This window comes from Eumetopias jubatus, unplaced genomic scaffold (assembly GCF_037043125.1).
Source record: "Eumetopias jubatus isolate StellerSeaLion01/CBP00866 unplaced genomic scaffold, mEumJub1_p1.0 scaffold_17, whole genome shotgun sequence".
Taxonomy (NCBI): Eukaryota; Metazoa; Chordata; class Mammalia; order Carnivora; family Otariidae; genus Eumetopias; species Eumetopias jubatus.
The window spans coordinates 19944881-19962349 of record NW_028274823.1 but is presented as its reverse complement, the minus strand read 5'-3'; the positions used below and the strand labels follow the sequence as shown (position 1 = coordinate 19962349).

Below are 17469 nucleotides of genomic sequence, written 5' to 3'. Positions count from 1 at the left end.
AAGATCATGAAGGATCTTAAGTTACAAGGTAATGAGTTTAAACTTTATTTTGACCCAGTGGGAATATCTTCAAAGAGTTTTCAGTGGGGGCATGTTTTAGAAAATCAGTTTTCATGCAGTTTGGATATGGTTTGAAGATTGAAGGCACAGAGACTAGGAAACTAATGATGTAATTGGACTCTACTTACTGTTATGTTTGTTTTTTGATTACCAGAATGTTCTTAACATTTATACTTTTTGTCAAGAATTATAAAGATTTCAACACATTTGTTTTTTATATGTTCATTTAAAAATTTTCAGTTTCCACATATTATCTTAAAACATGTTAAAACCTATACACATGGACTTGACACAGTCTAATTACATTTAGGAAATGTAAAACCATTTGAGGGATTCAACTCTGACTTGAGTTAGCCATAATGAACAAAACTCTGGCTCAAGGGTAACTAATCAGTAGTTCACTGACTTAGAAAATTTTCAGAGCAAAGCCAACTGTCTCCATGCCATTGATCTCCACAGATATTTGAGTTGATAGTATGAAGGATACTCTGTTAGGTGCTGAGTACAGAGAAGTACAGGTAAAGGCATGGTTCCTCTTTTGAGGTTTATGACTTACTTGGAAAAGCAAGACTGCTACATAAATTAGAAATAAAGTGGTTTCCGTGATGTAAATGAATGGCGTGTGGGCATTAGGGTTATTGTGGCTAGAATTGTTAGGAAAGTTTTTATGGAGGAAATAAAACTCGAGTATATCCTAAAGGATTTTGGTAAGTGAAAAGAGCAGTGGGGATGACATTCTCAATGGGACCATTGAAACTCCAAATATGTTGCTGTCTTTCAAGGAATAATGTATAAATTTTATGTAGCCTGGAAGATTGTCAGAAGATGATACATGATACAAGTCAAGTTTGGAGAGGTGAATTAGAGCTTTGAAAGCAAGCTCCCCCCCCGCCCCAAACTTTACCTTTGAAAGCAATGAATCCTCAACAGATCATTTATTTGCCAAATACCTTTCAGGCTCTTTGGATTAGTAATATTTCCTAAGTGTAATTAATCATGAGTTGTTTGGGAAGTTATTTAAACACTCTCAACCTTAGTTTCCTTATCTGTATTAATGATCCTGTATGTAATAAATAGCTCTCAAACTTGTGGGTAAATGACAAAACATCCAGCACAGTGCTAGTAGGCATTCTGTAAATAATAGTTTATCTTTCTTCTCTCAAGATTCTTAGTATTTTCTTACTATCTCCAATTGCTTAACTCTGTTAGCTCACAAAAGTCTAAAGGTTTTATGTGTGGTTGTATATTAACATAGATTTTATTTTCTAAACATATAATATGCTTTCATTAAACTCTGCTGACCAAAATTCACTTAGTTTACTTTCTGTGATAAGGTGAAAAGTAATCCTGTTTAGTTGTCATTTATTAGATCAAATCATATGAAATTGCCAATATGTGACTGTTACCTAAAAAACAGTAATTTCATGTGATTCAACCTAATATAACTTAGGATGATAACTGGTGTAACAGTGGATGATTAAAGTACTTACGTAGTATTTTCTTTCTTCATTTTCCTTTTTAAGATCCTGATAATTTAAGCGACTCTCTCTTTTCTGGTGATGAAGAAAATGCTGGGACTGAAGAAATAAAAAATGAGATAAATGGAAATTGGATTTCGGCATCCTCCATTAACGAAGCTAGAATTAATGCCAAGGCAAAAAGGCGCCTGAGGAAAAACTCATCCCGGGACTCTGGCAGAGGCGATTCAGTCAGTGATAATGGAAGTGAAGCCCTTAGAAGTGGAGTAACTGTACCAACCAGTCCAAAGGGAAGGTTGCTAGATAGGAGATCCAGATCTGGGAAAGGAAGGGGACTACCAAAGAAAGGTTGGTATATTCCATGTCCAAAGAAACAAATAGAAAACAATATGACCTGATACTTAAACCATGGTTTCCTTGTTCTAGGAAGGCAAGAAATTTAAACAATGATAATGTAAGATTTTATGGTTTATGTATGTTTTTACAAAGTAATAATCTGGGGAGCATCCCACTTTTTTTTTAAGTTGAACTTTTTTTCTGGAGGAGGTTGTTTTCTTGAGCAGAACTTTATTTTTTTTCAGCAAAATACACATGGATTTTTTTGTACAGTTATGAATTGTGCATGTATTCACTAACTTTGCTTGAAAGTGGGGTCAGAAAATCATCATACCTGGGGGACTTGGCTGCCTCAGTGGAGAATGTCAGTCTTGATCTCGGGGTCATGAGTTTGAGCCCCACATTGCAGGTAGAGATTACTTAATAAATAAAAGTTAAAAACAATTAATCATACCTATTGTCTAATGAATGTAATTATGTCCTTGGTTAAGAATATAGGATAAATATAAATTAGATTGGTAATAAGTGGATCAGAATTTTAATGATTTCGTAGATCTGGTTCTGAGTTCGTTCGTTTGTTCTTCCTTTTCATTCATTCAATTTAATTTATTAAAAGATTTTATTTTTTAAGTAATCTCTATACCTAACATGGGGCTCGAACTTAACAACCCCGAGATCAAGAGTTGCATGCTCTACCAAGTGAGCCAGTGAGACTACCCCCCCGCCCCCCCGCCCCTGAGTTCTCTTCAGTTCTCTTTTGGATACTGGAGTGGAATGATCTATTTTTTTTTTTTAAGATTTTATTTATTTTGAGAGAAAGAGCATGAGTAGGGGGAGGGGCAGGGGGAGAGGGAGAGAGAGAATCCTCTAGCAGACTCCCTGCTCAGTGAGGAGCAGGACACGGGCTCCATCCTAGGACCCTGGGATCATGACCTGAGCCGAAGGCAGACACTTAACTGAGGTACCCTAGGAATGGTCCATTTTTTCACTGCTATGTCCAGTGCCTGGAGTAGTGACTAGCAGTTGTAGATAAGTATTTGTTGTTGAAGGATGTTAGCTTTGGTCTGTGGTAGGGTTTTGATATAATTTGGAGATTTCACAGCTTCCGAATGGTGTGAACTTCAATTTATAGCCTAGGATTCTTGTAAAATGTTTTTTTGATTGGTCAAAAACTGTTGTTCTTGTTGAATGGGTCTACAACCATTGGTTAGATCAAAATGAATCCTAATAATCAGATTCTGTTTTACTCTAGTCTTGATATAAAATCTCAAAAAAAGTTGGTGATACTGAAAAGTTCCTTAAAAATAATGTAATCTATTAAGTGTTATAAAAATATTTCAATAAATTTATGTAGAAAAACCACTTTGAAAGTTGGGATTGTTAAACTTCATCTGGTTAGTTTGTGAATAGAAGTACAGAGAAATAATGATCAGTGCAGTTAGTGCTTAAATAGCTTAGTTATTCGTAACATATTGCCAGTTTTCAAGTATAGTTTAATGTTTACTATTATATTTAAAGAGTATTTGACTTTGAAACACTTACAGTGGAAACTGTGCTTCTTTGTTAAGTGATTTCACCCTTACTGAGTTTCCTGTGCCACATCTTATTGGCTCAACATACGTCTTTTTGTTTTGGTCTTATGAAATATCAAATAAAATTTAGAGCTCAGCTACATTATCACACTTTTGGGGTCCCTGATATACCTAGTTTTCTGATCTTTTTTTGTTTTGTTTTTGCTCTCATTTTAAAGCATCTGCCTTTTTAGTTTTAACTTTATAAGCTATTTCAACTTGATGTTTTAGAAATAGGTTATAAAATATATAATATCTAATCATTACTGAAAAAGCAGTGATCCAAGAAAAAAGGTTTAAAGTATAATTCAACTGGAGAAAAAAACTGGCATAGAAATTAAAATGCAGTTTTTTAACTGTTACTTAATGTCTGAATATCTAGAATTATTTCAGATTTCAGTTAAAATTTATGAACTATGAACTTTGTGTTCTTTCTCAATTCTAAACTTCTTCAGGTGGTGCAGGAGGCAAAGGTGTCTGGGGTACACCTGGACAGGTATATGATGTGGAGGAGGTGGATGTGAAAGATCCTAACTATGACGACGACCAGGTATCAGTGTTTTACTTTATTTTTTTAATCTTATGTTTAAAACGCTAGTAAGTTTTTTGACTTCATGTCTGTAGTTTACTCATAACATTCTTTATTTACACTCTGTGCTGTCAGATCACATATGTGTGATTTGTAGTGTGTGTGTGTGTGTGTGTATACATTAGTATCTGTATCTAAATCATACAGGTACTCAGTCCTTTTGGACTTTAGGTAAATTTTGGATTAGGAAACCAAATGAACTGATAATGATATATGTGTAGTTTCACTTCATTTCTGAAGTGAGTTAAAAGTAGGTCTTTACAGATTTACTTAGGATTATTGAGTTGATTTTTTTTTTTTTTTTTTTTAGATTTATTTATTTGAGGTGGGGCGAGGCGCAGAGGGAGAAGCAGACTCCCTGCTGATCAGGGAGCCCAATGTGGTCTCAATCCCAGACCCCTGGGATCATGACCTCAGCCGAAGGCAGACACTTAATGGACTGAGCCACTGAGGTGCCCCAAGTTGACTATTTAAAAAAAAAAAATTTATGTGAGAGAGAGAGAGATTGGGAGAGGAGCATAGGGAGAGAATCTTCAAGCAGGCTCCCTGCTGACTGTGAAGCCCGCTGTGGGGCTTGAACTCAAGACCCATCACATCATGACCTGAGCTGAAACCGAGTCAGATGCTTAACCAACTGAGCCACCCAGGCACCCCCAAGTTGACTATTTTTCAATAAATTCTGTTGAGTTGTTTCTATAGTAATGATAATTGAGAAGAATATATATTCTTTTGAACATCATAAAAGAGTTATAGATACTCGGTTCCTTTTAAAATATTACTGTTCAGGTTGGTAATTCTATGGTAAATTTTATTTTGGGAACATGACTATCTTTTTTCAATGTTGAGAATGTAAATTTTGTTTTTCTTCTTTTGCTGTGCCTTTTATTCCCATGACTTACTCATTCCATAACTGGAAGCCTGTTTCTCCTACTCCCCTTCACCAATCTTGCCCCTCCCCTCTGGTAACTGTCAGTTTGTTCTCTGTTTACAGGTCTGATTCTTTTTTGTTTATTTGTTTTTGTTTTAGATTCCACATAAGAGTGAAGTCATGTAGTATTTGTCTTCCTCAGTCTTATTTCACTTAGGTCCATCCATGAGCATGTAAATTTTTAATAGATTTTATAATGAACATATATATATATTTATTTTTTAATGGAAAATTTCTAACTTATACAGAAGTAGGATAGTGTAACGAACATGCTTGTACTTGTCTCCCGGCTTTACCAACTTCAGTAATTAATAACTCATGGTCAGTCTTGTTTTATCCTGTACCTCCATTTATTTTTCCTCTTGTATTCCCCTGCATGCACCGCACACCTCCATGCTCTGGATTATTTTGAAACAAACCCCAGACATTATGACAACTTTTTTTTTTTTTTAAAGATTTTATTTATTTATTTGACAGAGACACAACGAGAGAGGGAACACAAGCAGGGGGAGTGGGAGAAGCAGGCTCCCCGCTGAGCAGGGAGCCCAATGCGGGGGCTTGATCCCAGGACCCTGGGATCGTGACCTGAGTCAAAGGCAGACGCTTAATGACTGAGCCACCCAGGCGCCCCTGTCACATCTTTTTTAAAGTACTGTCTTTGCATGAGATAATTCATGGTGATGAGAATTTTAGACGGGAAATTACCAGGGTATATGTTAGATTGTTTTTCTTCCATATTGTTTGTATATACTTATCTATTTTAGCTAATTGTTGGACATGGAAATATTTCTAAGAACATGAAAAAAAATAAAGTAAGAAACAAAACAGATTTCAGTTTATATGAATATTTTGTTCATTAATTTATAACTCTTTCACCTCCTTTCCCTCCTAGGAGAACTGTGTTTATGAAACTGTAGTTTTGCCTTTGGATGAAACAGCATTTGAGAAGACTTTAACACCAATCATACAGGAATATTTTGAGCATGGAGATACTAATGAAGTTGCGGTAGGTTTAAAATTGCAATTATGATTTATTTAATATAGTAAAGAAAACACTATTAAAAGCAGAACATCATATCCAAAATGATCTTGGATCACTGAATAAGTTTAAGCATTTTCTTTTGCATAAATGAATTTCTATGATGGAGTAAAATTTCCGTAATATAGATTAGTTCTTTCCTATTTGGGATGTGATGAGGGCTATATGCCATTTCTTTCCCTGAAAAATGGCACAGTAATATTTTAATAATTTTTGCAATTATATATTTTTGTAATTGATAGTGTATAAAAATAATATTAACAATTTCCAGCATCTGTGGATCTTCTCAAATCTCTTCAGGGATCTCGGGTAAAAATGACTGATTTAGTTCTCTTTTTTTGACATTTATTTCAATGCTCAGGATTAAGATAAAATTTATCTTTGTATTCTGCCCAAAAGAAAAAGAACACAAAGATACAAAGATTTGAATAAGAATGTGAACAGAAACCAAGAGAGTAAATGTGTTTTTTTTTTTAAGATTTTATTTATTTATTTGAGAGAGAGAGTGAGAGAGAGAGAGAGCATGAGAGGGGGGAGGGTCAGAGGGAGAAGCAGACTCCCTGCTGAGCAGGGAGCCCCATGCGGGACTCAATTCCGGGACTCCAGGATCATGACCTGAGCTGAAGGCAGTCGCTTAACCAACTGAGCCACCCAGGCGCCCCAAGAATAAATGTGTTTTTGAAACATCATTTGCATGTGTTTTGAAACATTTCCTGTGTTATGAATTGTTCATAAAGTAAATCTAAAAAGGTAAAATAAAACTACCTAACTAGGATTTTGGACTTAAAGTACTAAAATTGCAACTCTTTTTATTTTATTTTTTTTAATTGCAACTCTTCGAAAGGCTTTTATAATTTACACTCTTATACTTCAGACTGGGCTTTCTTGGTTTGTCTGATACCATGAGGTCTGACATCCTTAGATTTGTAGGATTTAAATATAAAACAAATATTTTTTCAGTGCATACCATGTGAAGGAATTTGTAATAGGTGATTCCTGCCCTTATGAAGCTCAGTCAGTGAGGGAAGTGATATATATAATGTGAAGCCTTCTATTTTAGAGGAAGAGTTTAAGTCCTGTAAGGGTAAGCTATTGAAATCCTATCTACCTAGCATGGGACTAGAGGTATACTATGTATTTATTAACTGAGTAGTACTATAAGCAGAGTGTTATGGAAGCATAAAATGGAGAGTAATAGAAAAGATGATTCTGAGCTATGTAAGAATGATAAGTTTGCCAGGGTAAGACGGTTGAAGAGTTTCCCAGAAAGAAGTATCATGTTTAAAAGCAGTGAGTGAGTTGTTCAAGCCCAGTCCAGGACACCAGTTAGGTGGCTGTGACAATAGTTTTGGCACCCTTTTAGTAGTATAACATGGTTTAAATACTCTGAGAACTATAAGTAAAAAGGAAGACCCTCTAAATAGCTTGTAGGGTCATACTGCCTGTGTTCCACTTCCAACTTGGCCACTCCAGTTATATGTCCTCAGCAAATACTTAACTTTTCATTGCTTTGGGTATGATGACAATACCTCCCTGAAAAGGGTTGTTTTGAGTCTTAAATAAGATAATAGAAACTAAAGTGGCTGTTACAATGCTTGATACATTATATACAGTAGTTAGTATTAGCAGCTGCTATTATATTTTTAATAGGAAATTTTAACTTAATCCCAGCATTTAAAGAAATAATTCCACTTAAAAACAATAGTTTAAGATCTCCTTTTAAACTTTATATGAATAGTATAAAGTAAGCTTTAGTGTGAAGAGAAAACTTTGAGGAAAAGTAGATTATATATTATATAAACAGCTTACGATAATGTAAAATGAGTCTCACCACAAATATTCATAGAATATTCCTAGAAATGAGGAGCGCCTGACTGGCTCAGTTGGAAGGGTATGTGACTATTGATCTTGAGATCATGAGTTTGAGCCCCATGTCAGGTATAGAGGTTACTTACATAAAAAAAAATTATAAGACACAGGGTTAAATAATTCCTAACACCAAACTTACTAGGAATATATAGTTTAATCCTGTTTTAGGTGTAATTCACATTCTTTTTTTTTTTTTTTAAGATTTTTATTTTTATTTGAGAGAGTGAGAGAGAGCACATGAGAGGGGGGAGAGTCAGAGGGAGAAGCAGACTCCCCGCTGAGCGGGGAGCCCGATGCGGGACTCGATCCTGGGACTCCAGGATCATGACCTGAGCGGAAGGCAGTCGCTTAACCAACTGAGCCACCCAGGCGCCCCTGTAATTCACATTCTTGAGTTTAGTGATGTTCAGATAGTAAAAGCTTGACAAAGTGGATCAGTATCTAATTTAGATGTACAGAAAGATGTATTTATCTTATCCTACAAAATTGACTGCTTTTCTGATTATTTCCAAAGGGGAAAAGGTAAGGATATATGGATAAAATGCTGAATTTTCAAAAATAAAATTATATTGAATTAAAAGCAGTGACATATACTTTTCAGTTAGTTTTTTTTTTTTTAATAGGAAATGCTGAGAGATTTAAATCTTGGTGAAATGAAAAGTGGAGTACCAGTGTTGGCAGTGTCCTTGGCATTGGAGGGAAAGGCTAGTCATAGAGAAATGACATCTAAGCTTCTTTCTGACCTTTGTGGGACAGTAATGAGCACAAATGATGTAGAAAAATCATTTGACAAATTATTGAAAGATCTACCTGAATTGGCATTGGATACTCCTAGAGCACCACAGGTTTGTATGACTCTTCTTTTTATTCATTCTCTCCCCCATTACACTTCAAATTATAGAAATAATACCTGCTCCTAGGAAATTTTAGTAGATAAAGAGGACAAAATGACCCATATTTTTTACCACACAAAAATAGTCCTCTGACATTTTAGTGTATTTTTGTTTAGCTGTTCTTTTCTTTTTCTAATATAGTTTTCATCATACTATAATTTTATATCCTGCTTTTCCACCCATGCTCTGTATAGTTTGTAGGTCATTTTTTTTTTTTTTTTTGCTGTCTGTATATTTTCTGTTACATGTGGTTAAGCCATTGTATGAGCTAGGATTTCAAAAATATGTAGATTGTTAAAATTGAAGATTGATTTGGCTTGACTGATGTTTATTATAAAAATAATCATAAATAAGTCTGTACCCTTTTGTAGCTTTGGGAAAATAATTAGAAAATTATGAATTTATGTTTCTATTTAGATTCTGTCCTCAAAGCCTTATACTTTTATTAGATTTAATACATGCTGATACTATAATGTGACTTTCTGGTTTGAAATTGAAAATGTGTGAAATTGTTGCTATTTACTTAACCAAAGTTTTAAATCAAGGTAAGAGCATTTTACTTAAACATTAATTTAGGAATAGGAATAGGTAGGTTAATTCCTAAGTGCTGTTTCTGTTATACTTTTCTATATCAGACAGTAGTCTGTGTAAGGTATTGAGCAATGATTCAGATGTGGACTTTTTTTTTTTAAAGCTTTTTATTTATTTTTTTTGATTTTATTTATTTGAGAAGAGAGAATGAGAGATAGGGAGCACGAGAGGGAAGAGGGTCAGAGGGAGAAGCAGACTCCCCGCTGAGCAGGGAGCCCGATGTGGGACTCGATTCCGGGACTCCAGGATCATGACCTGAGCCGAAGGCAGTCACCCAACCGAGCCACCCAGGCGCCCCTTTTTTTTTCTTTTTATAGCAGTACTCATATTAAAAAAATGATTACATAAATTCATATAATGGAATTTTTGAAAAATAAAGGTCAAAAGGAAGCAAGGCCAGCAAAAATAACCACTGTTAACATTTTGGTGTTAAATCTATTTTACTTTTTGTGGGTATATATCAATGTATGGTTTTTATATATCCTTGCATTTTTTTGTTTTAAAGAAAATGGAATTATATTGTATATGCTATTTTACAAACTTAATTTTTCTTACACCATAAAATGTGGTAAACGTATTTCCTAACGGCTACATAATGTACCATCTTATGTATCATTTAACCACACCTTTATTGTTAGACACTAAAGTCGTTTCCAATTTTTATAAGAAATAATGCTATGAAAAGGAGTGCCTGGCTGGTTTCGTCTGTGGAGCACATGTGACTCTTGGTCTCAGGGTCATGAGTTCAAGCCCCACATTGGGTATGGAGCCTACTTTAACAACAACAACAACAAAAAGAAGTAATGCTATGAATATACTTTCAGACAGAAATTTCTACACCAAGTTTTCTCCATACAATAAATTCTTTTAATCAGTTTTTGAGAAAACCTAGTCCCATTTTTTTGTTTGTTCTCTTAAATTTAGGCCATTGGCTTAACAAGTAATTTTGATGATATACTATGTTTCAGGCAGTGTGCAGAGATGTTGAGGGGTGAGTTGTGGGAGAGTATGCTGAGCATAACTAGCAGGTGCTAAATAGATGTCTGAATATTCCAGTATATCTTGGATATTGACTGTGTAGTTCAGCCAGTCTTCATCATTTATGCATTTAGAAATTGTGTCCTATAAAGGTTTTAGATTTTTTTTATATAGCTTTTTTTTTTTTTCTTATTGTAGTTGGTGGGCCAGTTTATTGCTAGAGCTGTTGGAGATGGAATTTTATGTAATACCTATATTGATAGTTACAAAGGAACTGTAGATTGTGTACAGGCTAGGTAAGTAAATTAATTTTTCTTCTTAGAATTTCAAAAGGGGAAAATTCTACAGGATTTTATTGAAATGACATTTGGATTAATCAGACATTGTGTTTGTCATTTGTGTGCATTCTTCACTGCTAAAACAAAATTGAGAGATTGTTGACATGATATAACAGGAAGAGGACAGTACTATAATGTAGAAGTTTGGGATTAGCTAAACCTAGCTACCTTTATGTCAAACCACTCTTCCCTGGGCCTCAGTTTCCTTATTTATAAAATGGAACGATTGGACTGAGAATATTTAAGGTCTGTTCAAGTTTTTACATTCTGTAATTATTTAATATTCTAGTAAGATGGACAGTATTAACAAAGGAGCCCCATTTTCAATTTTATTTTATATTTATCTGCTACAGTAATACTAGGAAATAATGTTTTCCACTCTTGTTCTTTGGTATAATTTTAGGCTAAACGTAGTATTTGAGAGTCATCCTGTGTGATTTTTATAACTTTGTGGAAACTTAGATTTGGTCTTAGCCATGTGTTAGGTTTTCTCCAGGTGTAGATGTTAACTTAATTTTCTCGGACTTCTCAGATCAGAGTGGAATGGTTGCCCTGGTGGGAAGGCATAGATCTATGTAAAAGTTAAGTTTTACACAAAATGTTTCTCCTCAGATGAATTAATTTGTAATAAGGTTAGATTTTTGTTGACTGAAAAAAGAAGAGAGTATGAGAACATTAACATGAAAAGCAACTTTTTTTTTTGTTCCCAACTTTTTATTTTAAAAAGTAGTTTTTTAAAAGACCTTTGAATTTTAGGTTGCTTTTAGGTTACATGAAAGCTTTTAGGTCAGCCTCAAGCATGTCCAAGTTGCCAAAATTATTTATTGTTGTTACTTATTTTTTTTTTGGTAGAGCTGCTCTGGACAAGGCTACTGTGCTCCTGAGTATGTCTAAAGGTGGAAAGCGCAAAGACAGTGTGTGGGGTTCTGGAGGTGGGCAGCAGTCTGTTAATCACCTTGTTAAAGAGGTAACTACTGGGTATTGTCTTTAACTTAATTTACATGTATTTCTCTAGGGAAGTAAACTATTTTTAGCTGGTATTTCTGCAGACAAAAATTAGGTTCAGTCTTAAAGCTACACATGGAAAATTGGATAACCTTTGTATATTTGGCTTTATACCCTACTGCTATAAATTATACAAGAATTATTTAATTTTTACTAAATTTTTATGGTTTCCCTGACTTAAAAATAAGACTGAGTTAAGTTAAAAGGGCTTTTTTTCATAGAGGGCTGTATTTGAACCTCAAAGGAATGCCTGAAGTCTTTTCTTATATTGGTGTTTAAAATTTTTCAAATACTGTCAAAGTAAGACTTTCTATTTTATAGTTACTCAGTAAATACATTTTTAAATGAGTAATTTGAAACTGGATACTCTGAGATCATAAGTTATGAATTATGAACACTAGAGTAGATCAGAGTGATAGATTTTTATAAGGAAGTTTGCTACCTGTATGCATGCTTTAAAAGTAAAAATGATTGATTTTTGCATTAAAATGCCAGATTTATTTTCTATGGATCTTTCTTTCTGGCAGTAAAGTAATGCTGTATAACAGGAAACCAGAAAAAGTATTTAATCTTATTTGCGGATTGTTAAGAAAATTAGAAGATTTATATAGCTCATGTGCTTCTGATTTTTGAGTATAATCTTTTCATGCGACTATAGTTTCGATATTTAATCTTTTAGTGATATGTGTACTTAGTTTGGGGGTTAAGGAGCTGAAAGTATAGATTTTGACCAGTTTGCTTTTATATATCTTAAAGTTAGATAACTTGGTGTTTGTAATGTCATGATTGCAACATCTGGTTTTAAAAAATTTTTCAAGTTGTTGGGAAGATTGGGTATAAACACAGTCAAGATACCAGGGCATTTTGGCAAGATTATGACATAAAAGGCATCCCAATGGGAAAGGAAGAAGTAAAACTTATCTTTATTCCCAGATGACAAGATCTGCATATAGAAAATCTGAATGAATGTACAAAAAAACAAAAACCAAACTGTCAATTAATAAATGAATTCATCAGGGTTGTAGGTTATAAGATCAATATACAATATTCAGTTCTAGTTCTGTACACTAGCAATGAATGTTTTGAAGTGAAATTAGGAAACAGTTTCTTTTACAATAGAATAAAAAATATTAAAATATTTGGGAATAAATTTAACAAAAGAAGTGTAATTCTTATATACCAACAGCTGCAAAACATTGTTGAAATAAATTAAGACCTAAATAAATAGAAAGATACCCAGATATCCTACATTTATGGATTGGAAGACGTAATATTGTTAAGGTGGTAATACTCAGGGCCCTTGGCTTTCTCAGTTGGAGGAGCTTGTGACTCTTGATCTCAGGGTTGTGAGTCTGAGCCTCACGTTCCGTGTAGAGATTACAAAAAAAAAAAAACTTAAAAAAAAAGATGGTAATACTCCCCTAAAATTAGTATTTTGAGAAACTGTCAAACTATTTTATGTGAATTATCTCAATCAAAAAATAGTATAAAAGATAAAAATAGTACAAAGATAAAAATTGAAATAAAACTACCAATATGAGTTTAAGGTTCACATTATTTGGATATTCATTTCTTTTTGCATGGAGGGATGAGTTAGACAAAGACTTTTAGAAATGTATACATGTATTTATAATTTATCATTCTCAAAAAAATGCATGGAACCTAATGGGAAACATTTAAATACTTAAAGTTGCATAACAAAGTTACAAAACTCTAAATGATATAATTTAAATAATAAAATGTATTAATTTACAATTATGAAGTAAAAACATGTTATTCAAGTGCCATGCTTTAAATATTTACCTTCCTAAAGCAGGATAATAGGAATTACTCATTAGGATGTATTCTACTGATAAATTTTACTTTACCTTTCATGAAAATGCATTGCAGAAGTTGAAGTCAAAGATACTTAAATGAGATTATTTACTTCATTCAGCCAACATTCATTGAGTGTGTACTAGGCGCAAAGGTGATTTTAACAGGCAGTGTATTAGGAATAACATTCTTGTTGAAGTTTTTATGCTGGAAAACTTTTTCCTCCTTTTCTCTGGAGGCATAGAGGTTATTGTATTTGAACAAGAAAGTCAGGTCTTGCCTCTTTAGCTACAACTAGAAGCCGAATTACTGATGAACATCTTAGATAATTGGTTTCAAATCCTTAGCTGTAGAGAAAAGAGAAAGTATATGGATATTTTGCTCTGTTATCATCACTCATTTTTTTGGCTGCCAGTGCACTATTATTAAGGTCATCCTGATGGAAGTGAAAGTTTGTGACACCTTATTAAAAATGTATCTTGAGACTTTCAGTCAGTGCCCTCTAGTGGTCTCTAAAATTCCTTGTTTTACAGTGAACATTGAAGCATTATGGTCATAACTCAGGCCATGTACATCTTAAGTCTGCTCCTAGATCTCAGTGATTATTAAGACACACTGAAGCATTGCATTTTCTTTATAATTATGAACCACTTAAAAATTGGGGGTTTACTTTTTTTTTTAATTCTATTTATTTGAGAGAGAGAATGAGAGAGAGAGAGAGCATGAGAGGGGGGAGGGTCAGAGGGAGAAGCAGACTCCCTGCTGAGCAGGGAGCCCGATGCGGGACTCGATCCTGGGACTCCAGGATCATGACCTGAGCCGAAGGCAGTCGTTTAACCAACTGAGCCACCCAGGCGCCCGGGGGTTTACTTTTTAATTATGAAAAAATATTTGTTGTGATAGTGTGGTGTCAAGTCTGTATGTTCTTATATAGCTGTTTGTGATCTGCTTTGAGAGTAAGTAAATCCTGTGGGCAAAAAGCAGTTTTTTTTTTCTTTTTTCTTTTAAGTTAGGAATTCTAGGGGTGCCTTGGTTGCTCAGTCAGTTGAGCGTCAGACTCTTGGTTTTGGCTCAGGTCCTGGTCTGGCAGTTGTGGGATGGAGCCCCACCTCGGGCTCTGTGCTTGGTTGGTGTGGAGTCTGCCTCAGAATCTTTCTCCCTCCTACTCGTGTGCACGTGTGCACTCTCTTTCTCTCTCTAAAAATGAATGAATAAAATCTTTAAGAAATAAAAAATAAAAACTAGGAATTCTAACATATCTCAATTTTTAAATTTAATAGATTGATATGCTGCTGAAAGAGTATTTACTCTCTGGAGATATATCTGAAGCTGAACATTGCCTCAAGGAACTGGAAGTACCTCATTTTCACCATGAGCTTGTATATGAAGTAAGGTTACTTGATTACTTTGGCATTCCAAAGAGAATTATTAAGTGTTCCTTTTTGTACCACAGTGACTTAATGCTTCTTTAATAGCATACATCTTTTTTTTTTTAATTTTAATTTTAAAGGAGTATGTTGTTTTTAAATTTTTATGATGATTATAATTACATATCAGACAAAAGGAATCTGATACATTTTAGGAGCAGTTTCTTTATATGAATTAATGACCAAACATTTGTTCATTCCTTCATTCAATTTTTAGGCCATTGTAATGGTTTTAGAGTCAACTGGAGAAAGTACATTTAAGATGATTTTGGATTTATTAAAATCTCTTTGGAAATCTTCTACCATTACTCTAGACCAAATGAAAAGAGTAAGTATAACATTATTTTGAACAATTTTAGGCTCATACCTTAAATGTATAATGATTGAATAAAGATTATGAATTATCAGTGAAATGTTCTTTTAGGTATATTTAATAGTATTGTGCCTGTAGTTTTTTTTTTTAAAGATTTTTATTTATTTATTCATGAGAGAGAGAGAGAGAGAGAGAGAGGCAGAGGGAGAAGCAGGCTCCCAAGGAGCAGGGACCCCGATGTGGGACTCGATCCCAGGACCCGGGGATCATGACCTGAGCCGAAGGCAGATGCTTAACCATCTGAGCCACCCAGGCACCCAGTTGTTTGTTTTTTTAATGGTTGTGATTATTTGACCTCTTGTAGCCATTTCTTACAAGTAACACTTTAGTGGGTTTTTTTAAGATGTGATTGTTCTTCCTCAAGAGTTCTGCTTTTAAAGATATGATAGTTTCTATTTTATATCTAGAAACAAACATGAATATGATCTTTTAACAAATATACTTTAAAGTATTTAATTTATTCCTATTTAAAATATTGGGGAGGTTCTTACTTCCCTTATATTTTTTAAAAGTGTAGTAAATGTATATGGAGAAGTAGTTGGTGAAGAAATGTGTCCAATGTCTGATGGATGTCTACCTAAACTCTTTTGAGAGAACAATTTTAAAGAAGACATTCTATGACAAATATACCTGCTGTTAATACTTTTCAAGGATCAGATCTGACTTCATTCTAATTTTATGAACAGTTAAGGCCTTAAATGTAGCTTGATGACAGTGATGGGTTGTATGGCATTATGTATTTCATATGGGCTAACATTCTGTATATAATTTTATTGTTTTAGGGTTATGAGAGAATTTACAATGAAATTCCAGACATTAATCTGGATGTCCCACATTCATACTCTGTGCTTGAGCGATTTGTAGAAGAATGTTTTCAGGCTGGAATAATTTCCAAACAACTCAGAGATCTTTGTCCTTCAAGGTACTTTATTACTTTTTTCACATAAGATACTGGCTGAGTGCTTGGGAAGGCTAAGCTAATTTTCTGTCATTCCAGAAAAATTCTGGAATTCTGTCAGAAAAATAACATCTCCCCTAAAGCCTCTCAAGTGAAAATCATCTGTTTTGAATTTATGTAAAAACAAGGGCAAAGCTTATTTTGCCCCCTTGTAAATCTATACAGGGCTACTTCATGAAGTCCTTGTTCACTGGAAGGAAACTAACTTTGTGTAGTAGTTCTGTGTACCAGGCTCTGTTCTAAGTACTTGAAATATTATTTCAGAATAGATATTATCACCAGTAAGAGGAGAAAATTGAAGTTTAAGGAAGTGTAGTATACCTTTCCTAAGGTCACACATGGTAGAGGCCAAGGATGAATCCAGACCTTTCCTGGCTTCAAAGATCTATGCTCATTCCTGTACTCCATGTGACTTCCTTTTTCTCCTTCATGGGATGGAGAATTAAGGCTAACTGGATCTTACCTCATTGGAAAGTGGATGTGTGTGATTCCTTGGAGATGATATATTTGTGCTACTAGAATCTAACTCTTTAGGAGTTGCTGAGTTTTTTTTGTGGTTAAAATAAAGCTTATAATGAAGTTTATAAATAGGTATAAATGTTAGTAATAGCTAAACTTGAGTATGGTGTATGTCTGCTTTATGTGCATTTTAAGTTTTTGTGATTTTTAATCTCAAAATTGCGAAGCTTTGTCTATTTTTATTGAAGTTGATTGTGAGAATTAAGTCTTAGAAAAAATAGTTCCTAGTAGTGTCTTTTCCTCTAGAAAGTTTAGAAGCCATTCAGAGAGAAGGAAGAAGATAGAGTTTAATGGCTTTGATAAAAATGTTTTAAAATATAGATCTCTAAAAATATATATAGAGAGAGATCTCTGCTTGGTGATGGCATCATTTATGTGCCAAGTGGTACACATCACTAAATACTGTCAGCTTTGGTAAGGTTCTTGATACTTACTGCTCTGTTCCCCATCTCGGTCTCTAATCTGAAGCCTTTATGTGCAGGAAAATGTAGCTGATTTCCACTTAGACTTAGTATGAAAAGGGGTCAACACCTTGGCACTAGCTTTTTACTTTTCAGCTTCTGTTCAGAAGTCTTAACTGGTCATTTCTATTGTGGCTTTACTCTAACGATCAGTTGAGGAGATACCTAAATGTTCTTTGTTTGCCGTAGAACTGTGATTTTTTATCCTCTACCCATTAGCTTATTTGGGTGAAGTGCACAT

General features: G+C 34.1%; 1 protein-coding gene across 3 annotated transcripts in view; it reads left to right on the top strand.

The window, feature by feature from the left end:
* The window catches only part of PDCD4 (programmed cell death 4), a 28983-nt gene that overhangs the window by 9799 nt on the left and 1715 nt on the right, over positions 1-17469 (top strand). For all 3 annotated transcript variants that reach the window (XM_088019898.1, XM_028092006.2, XM_028092005.2), the window contains exons 3-11: positions 1584-1886; positions 3901-3995; positions 5855-5968; positions 8494-8715; positions 10531-10628; positions 11523-11637; positions 14771-14878; positions 15135-15245; positions 16073-16212. In XM_088019898.1, coding sequence (XP_087876024.1) covers positions 1584-1886; positions 3901-3995; positions 5855-5968; positions 8494-8715; positions 10531-10628; positions 11523-11637; positions 14771-14878; positions 15135-15245; positions 16073-16212 — 1306 coding nt within the window. The remainder of the gene's footprint in view (positions 1-1583; positions 1887-3900; positions 3996-5854; positions 5969-8493; positions 8716-10530; positions 10629-11522; positions 11638-14770; positions 14879-15134; positions 15246-16072; positions 16213-17469) is intronic.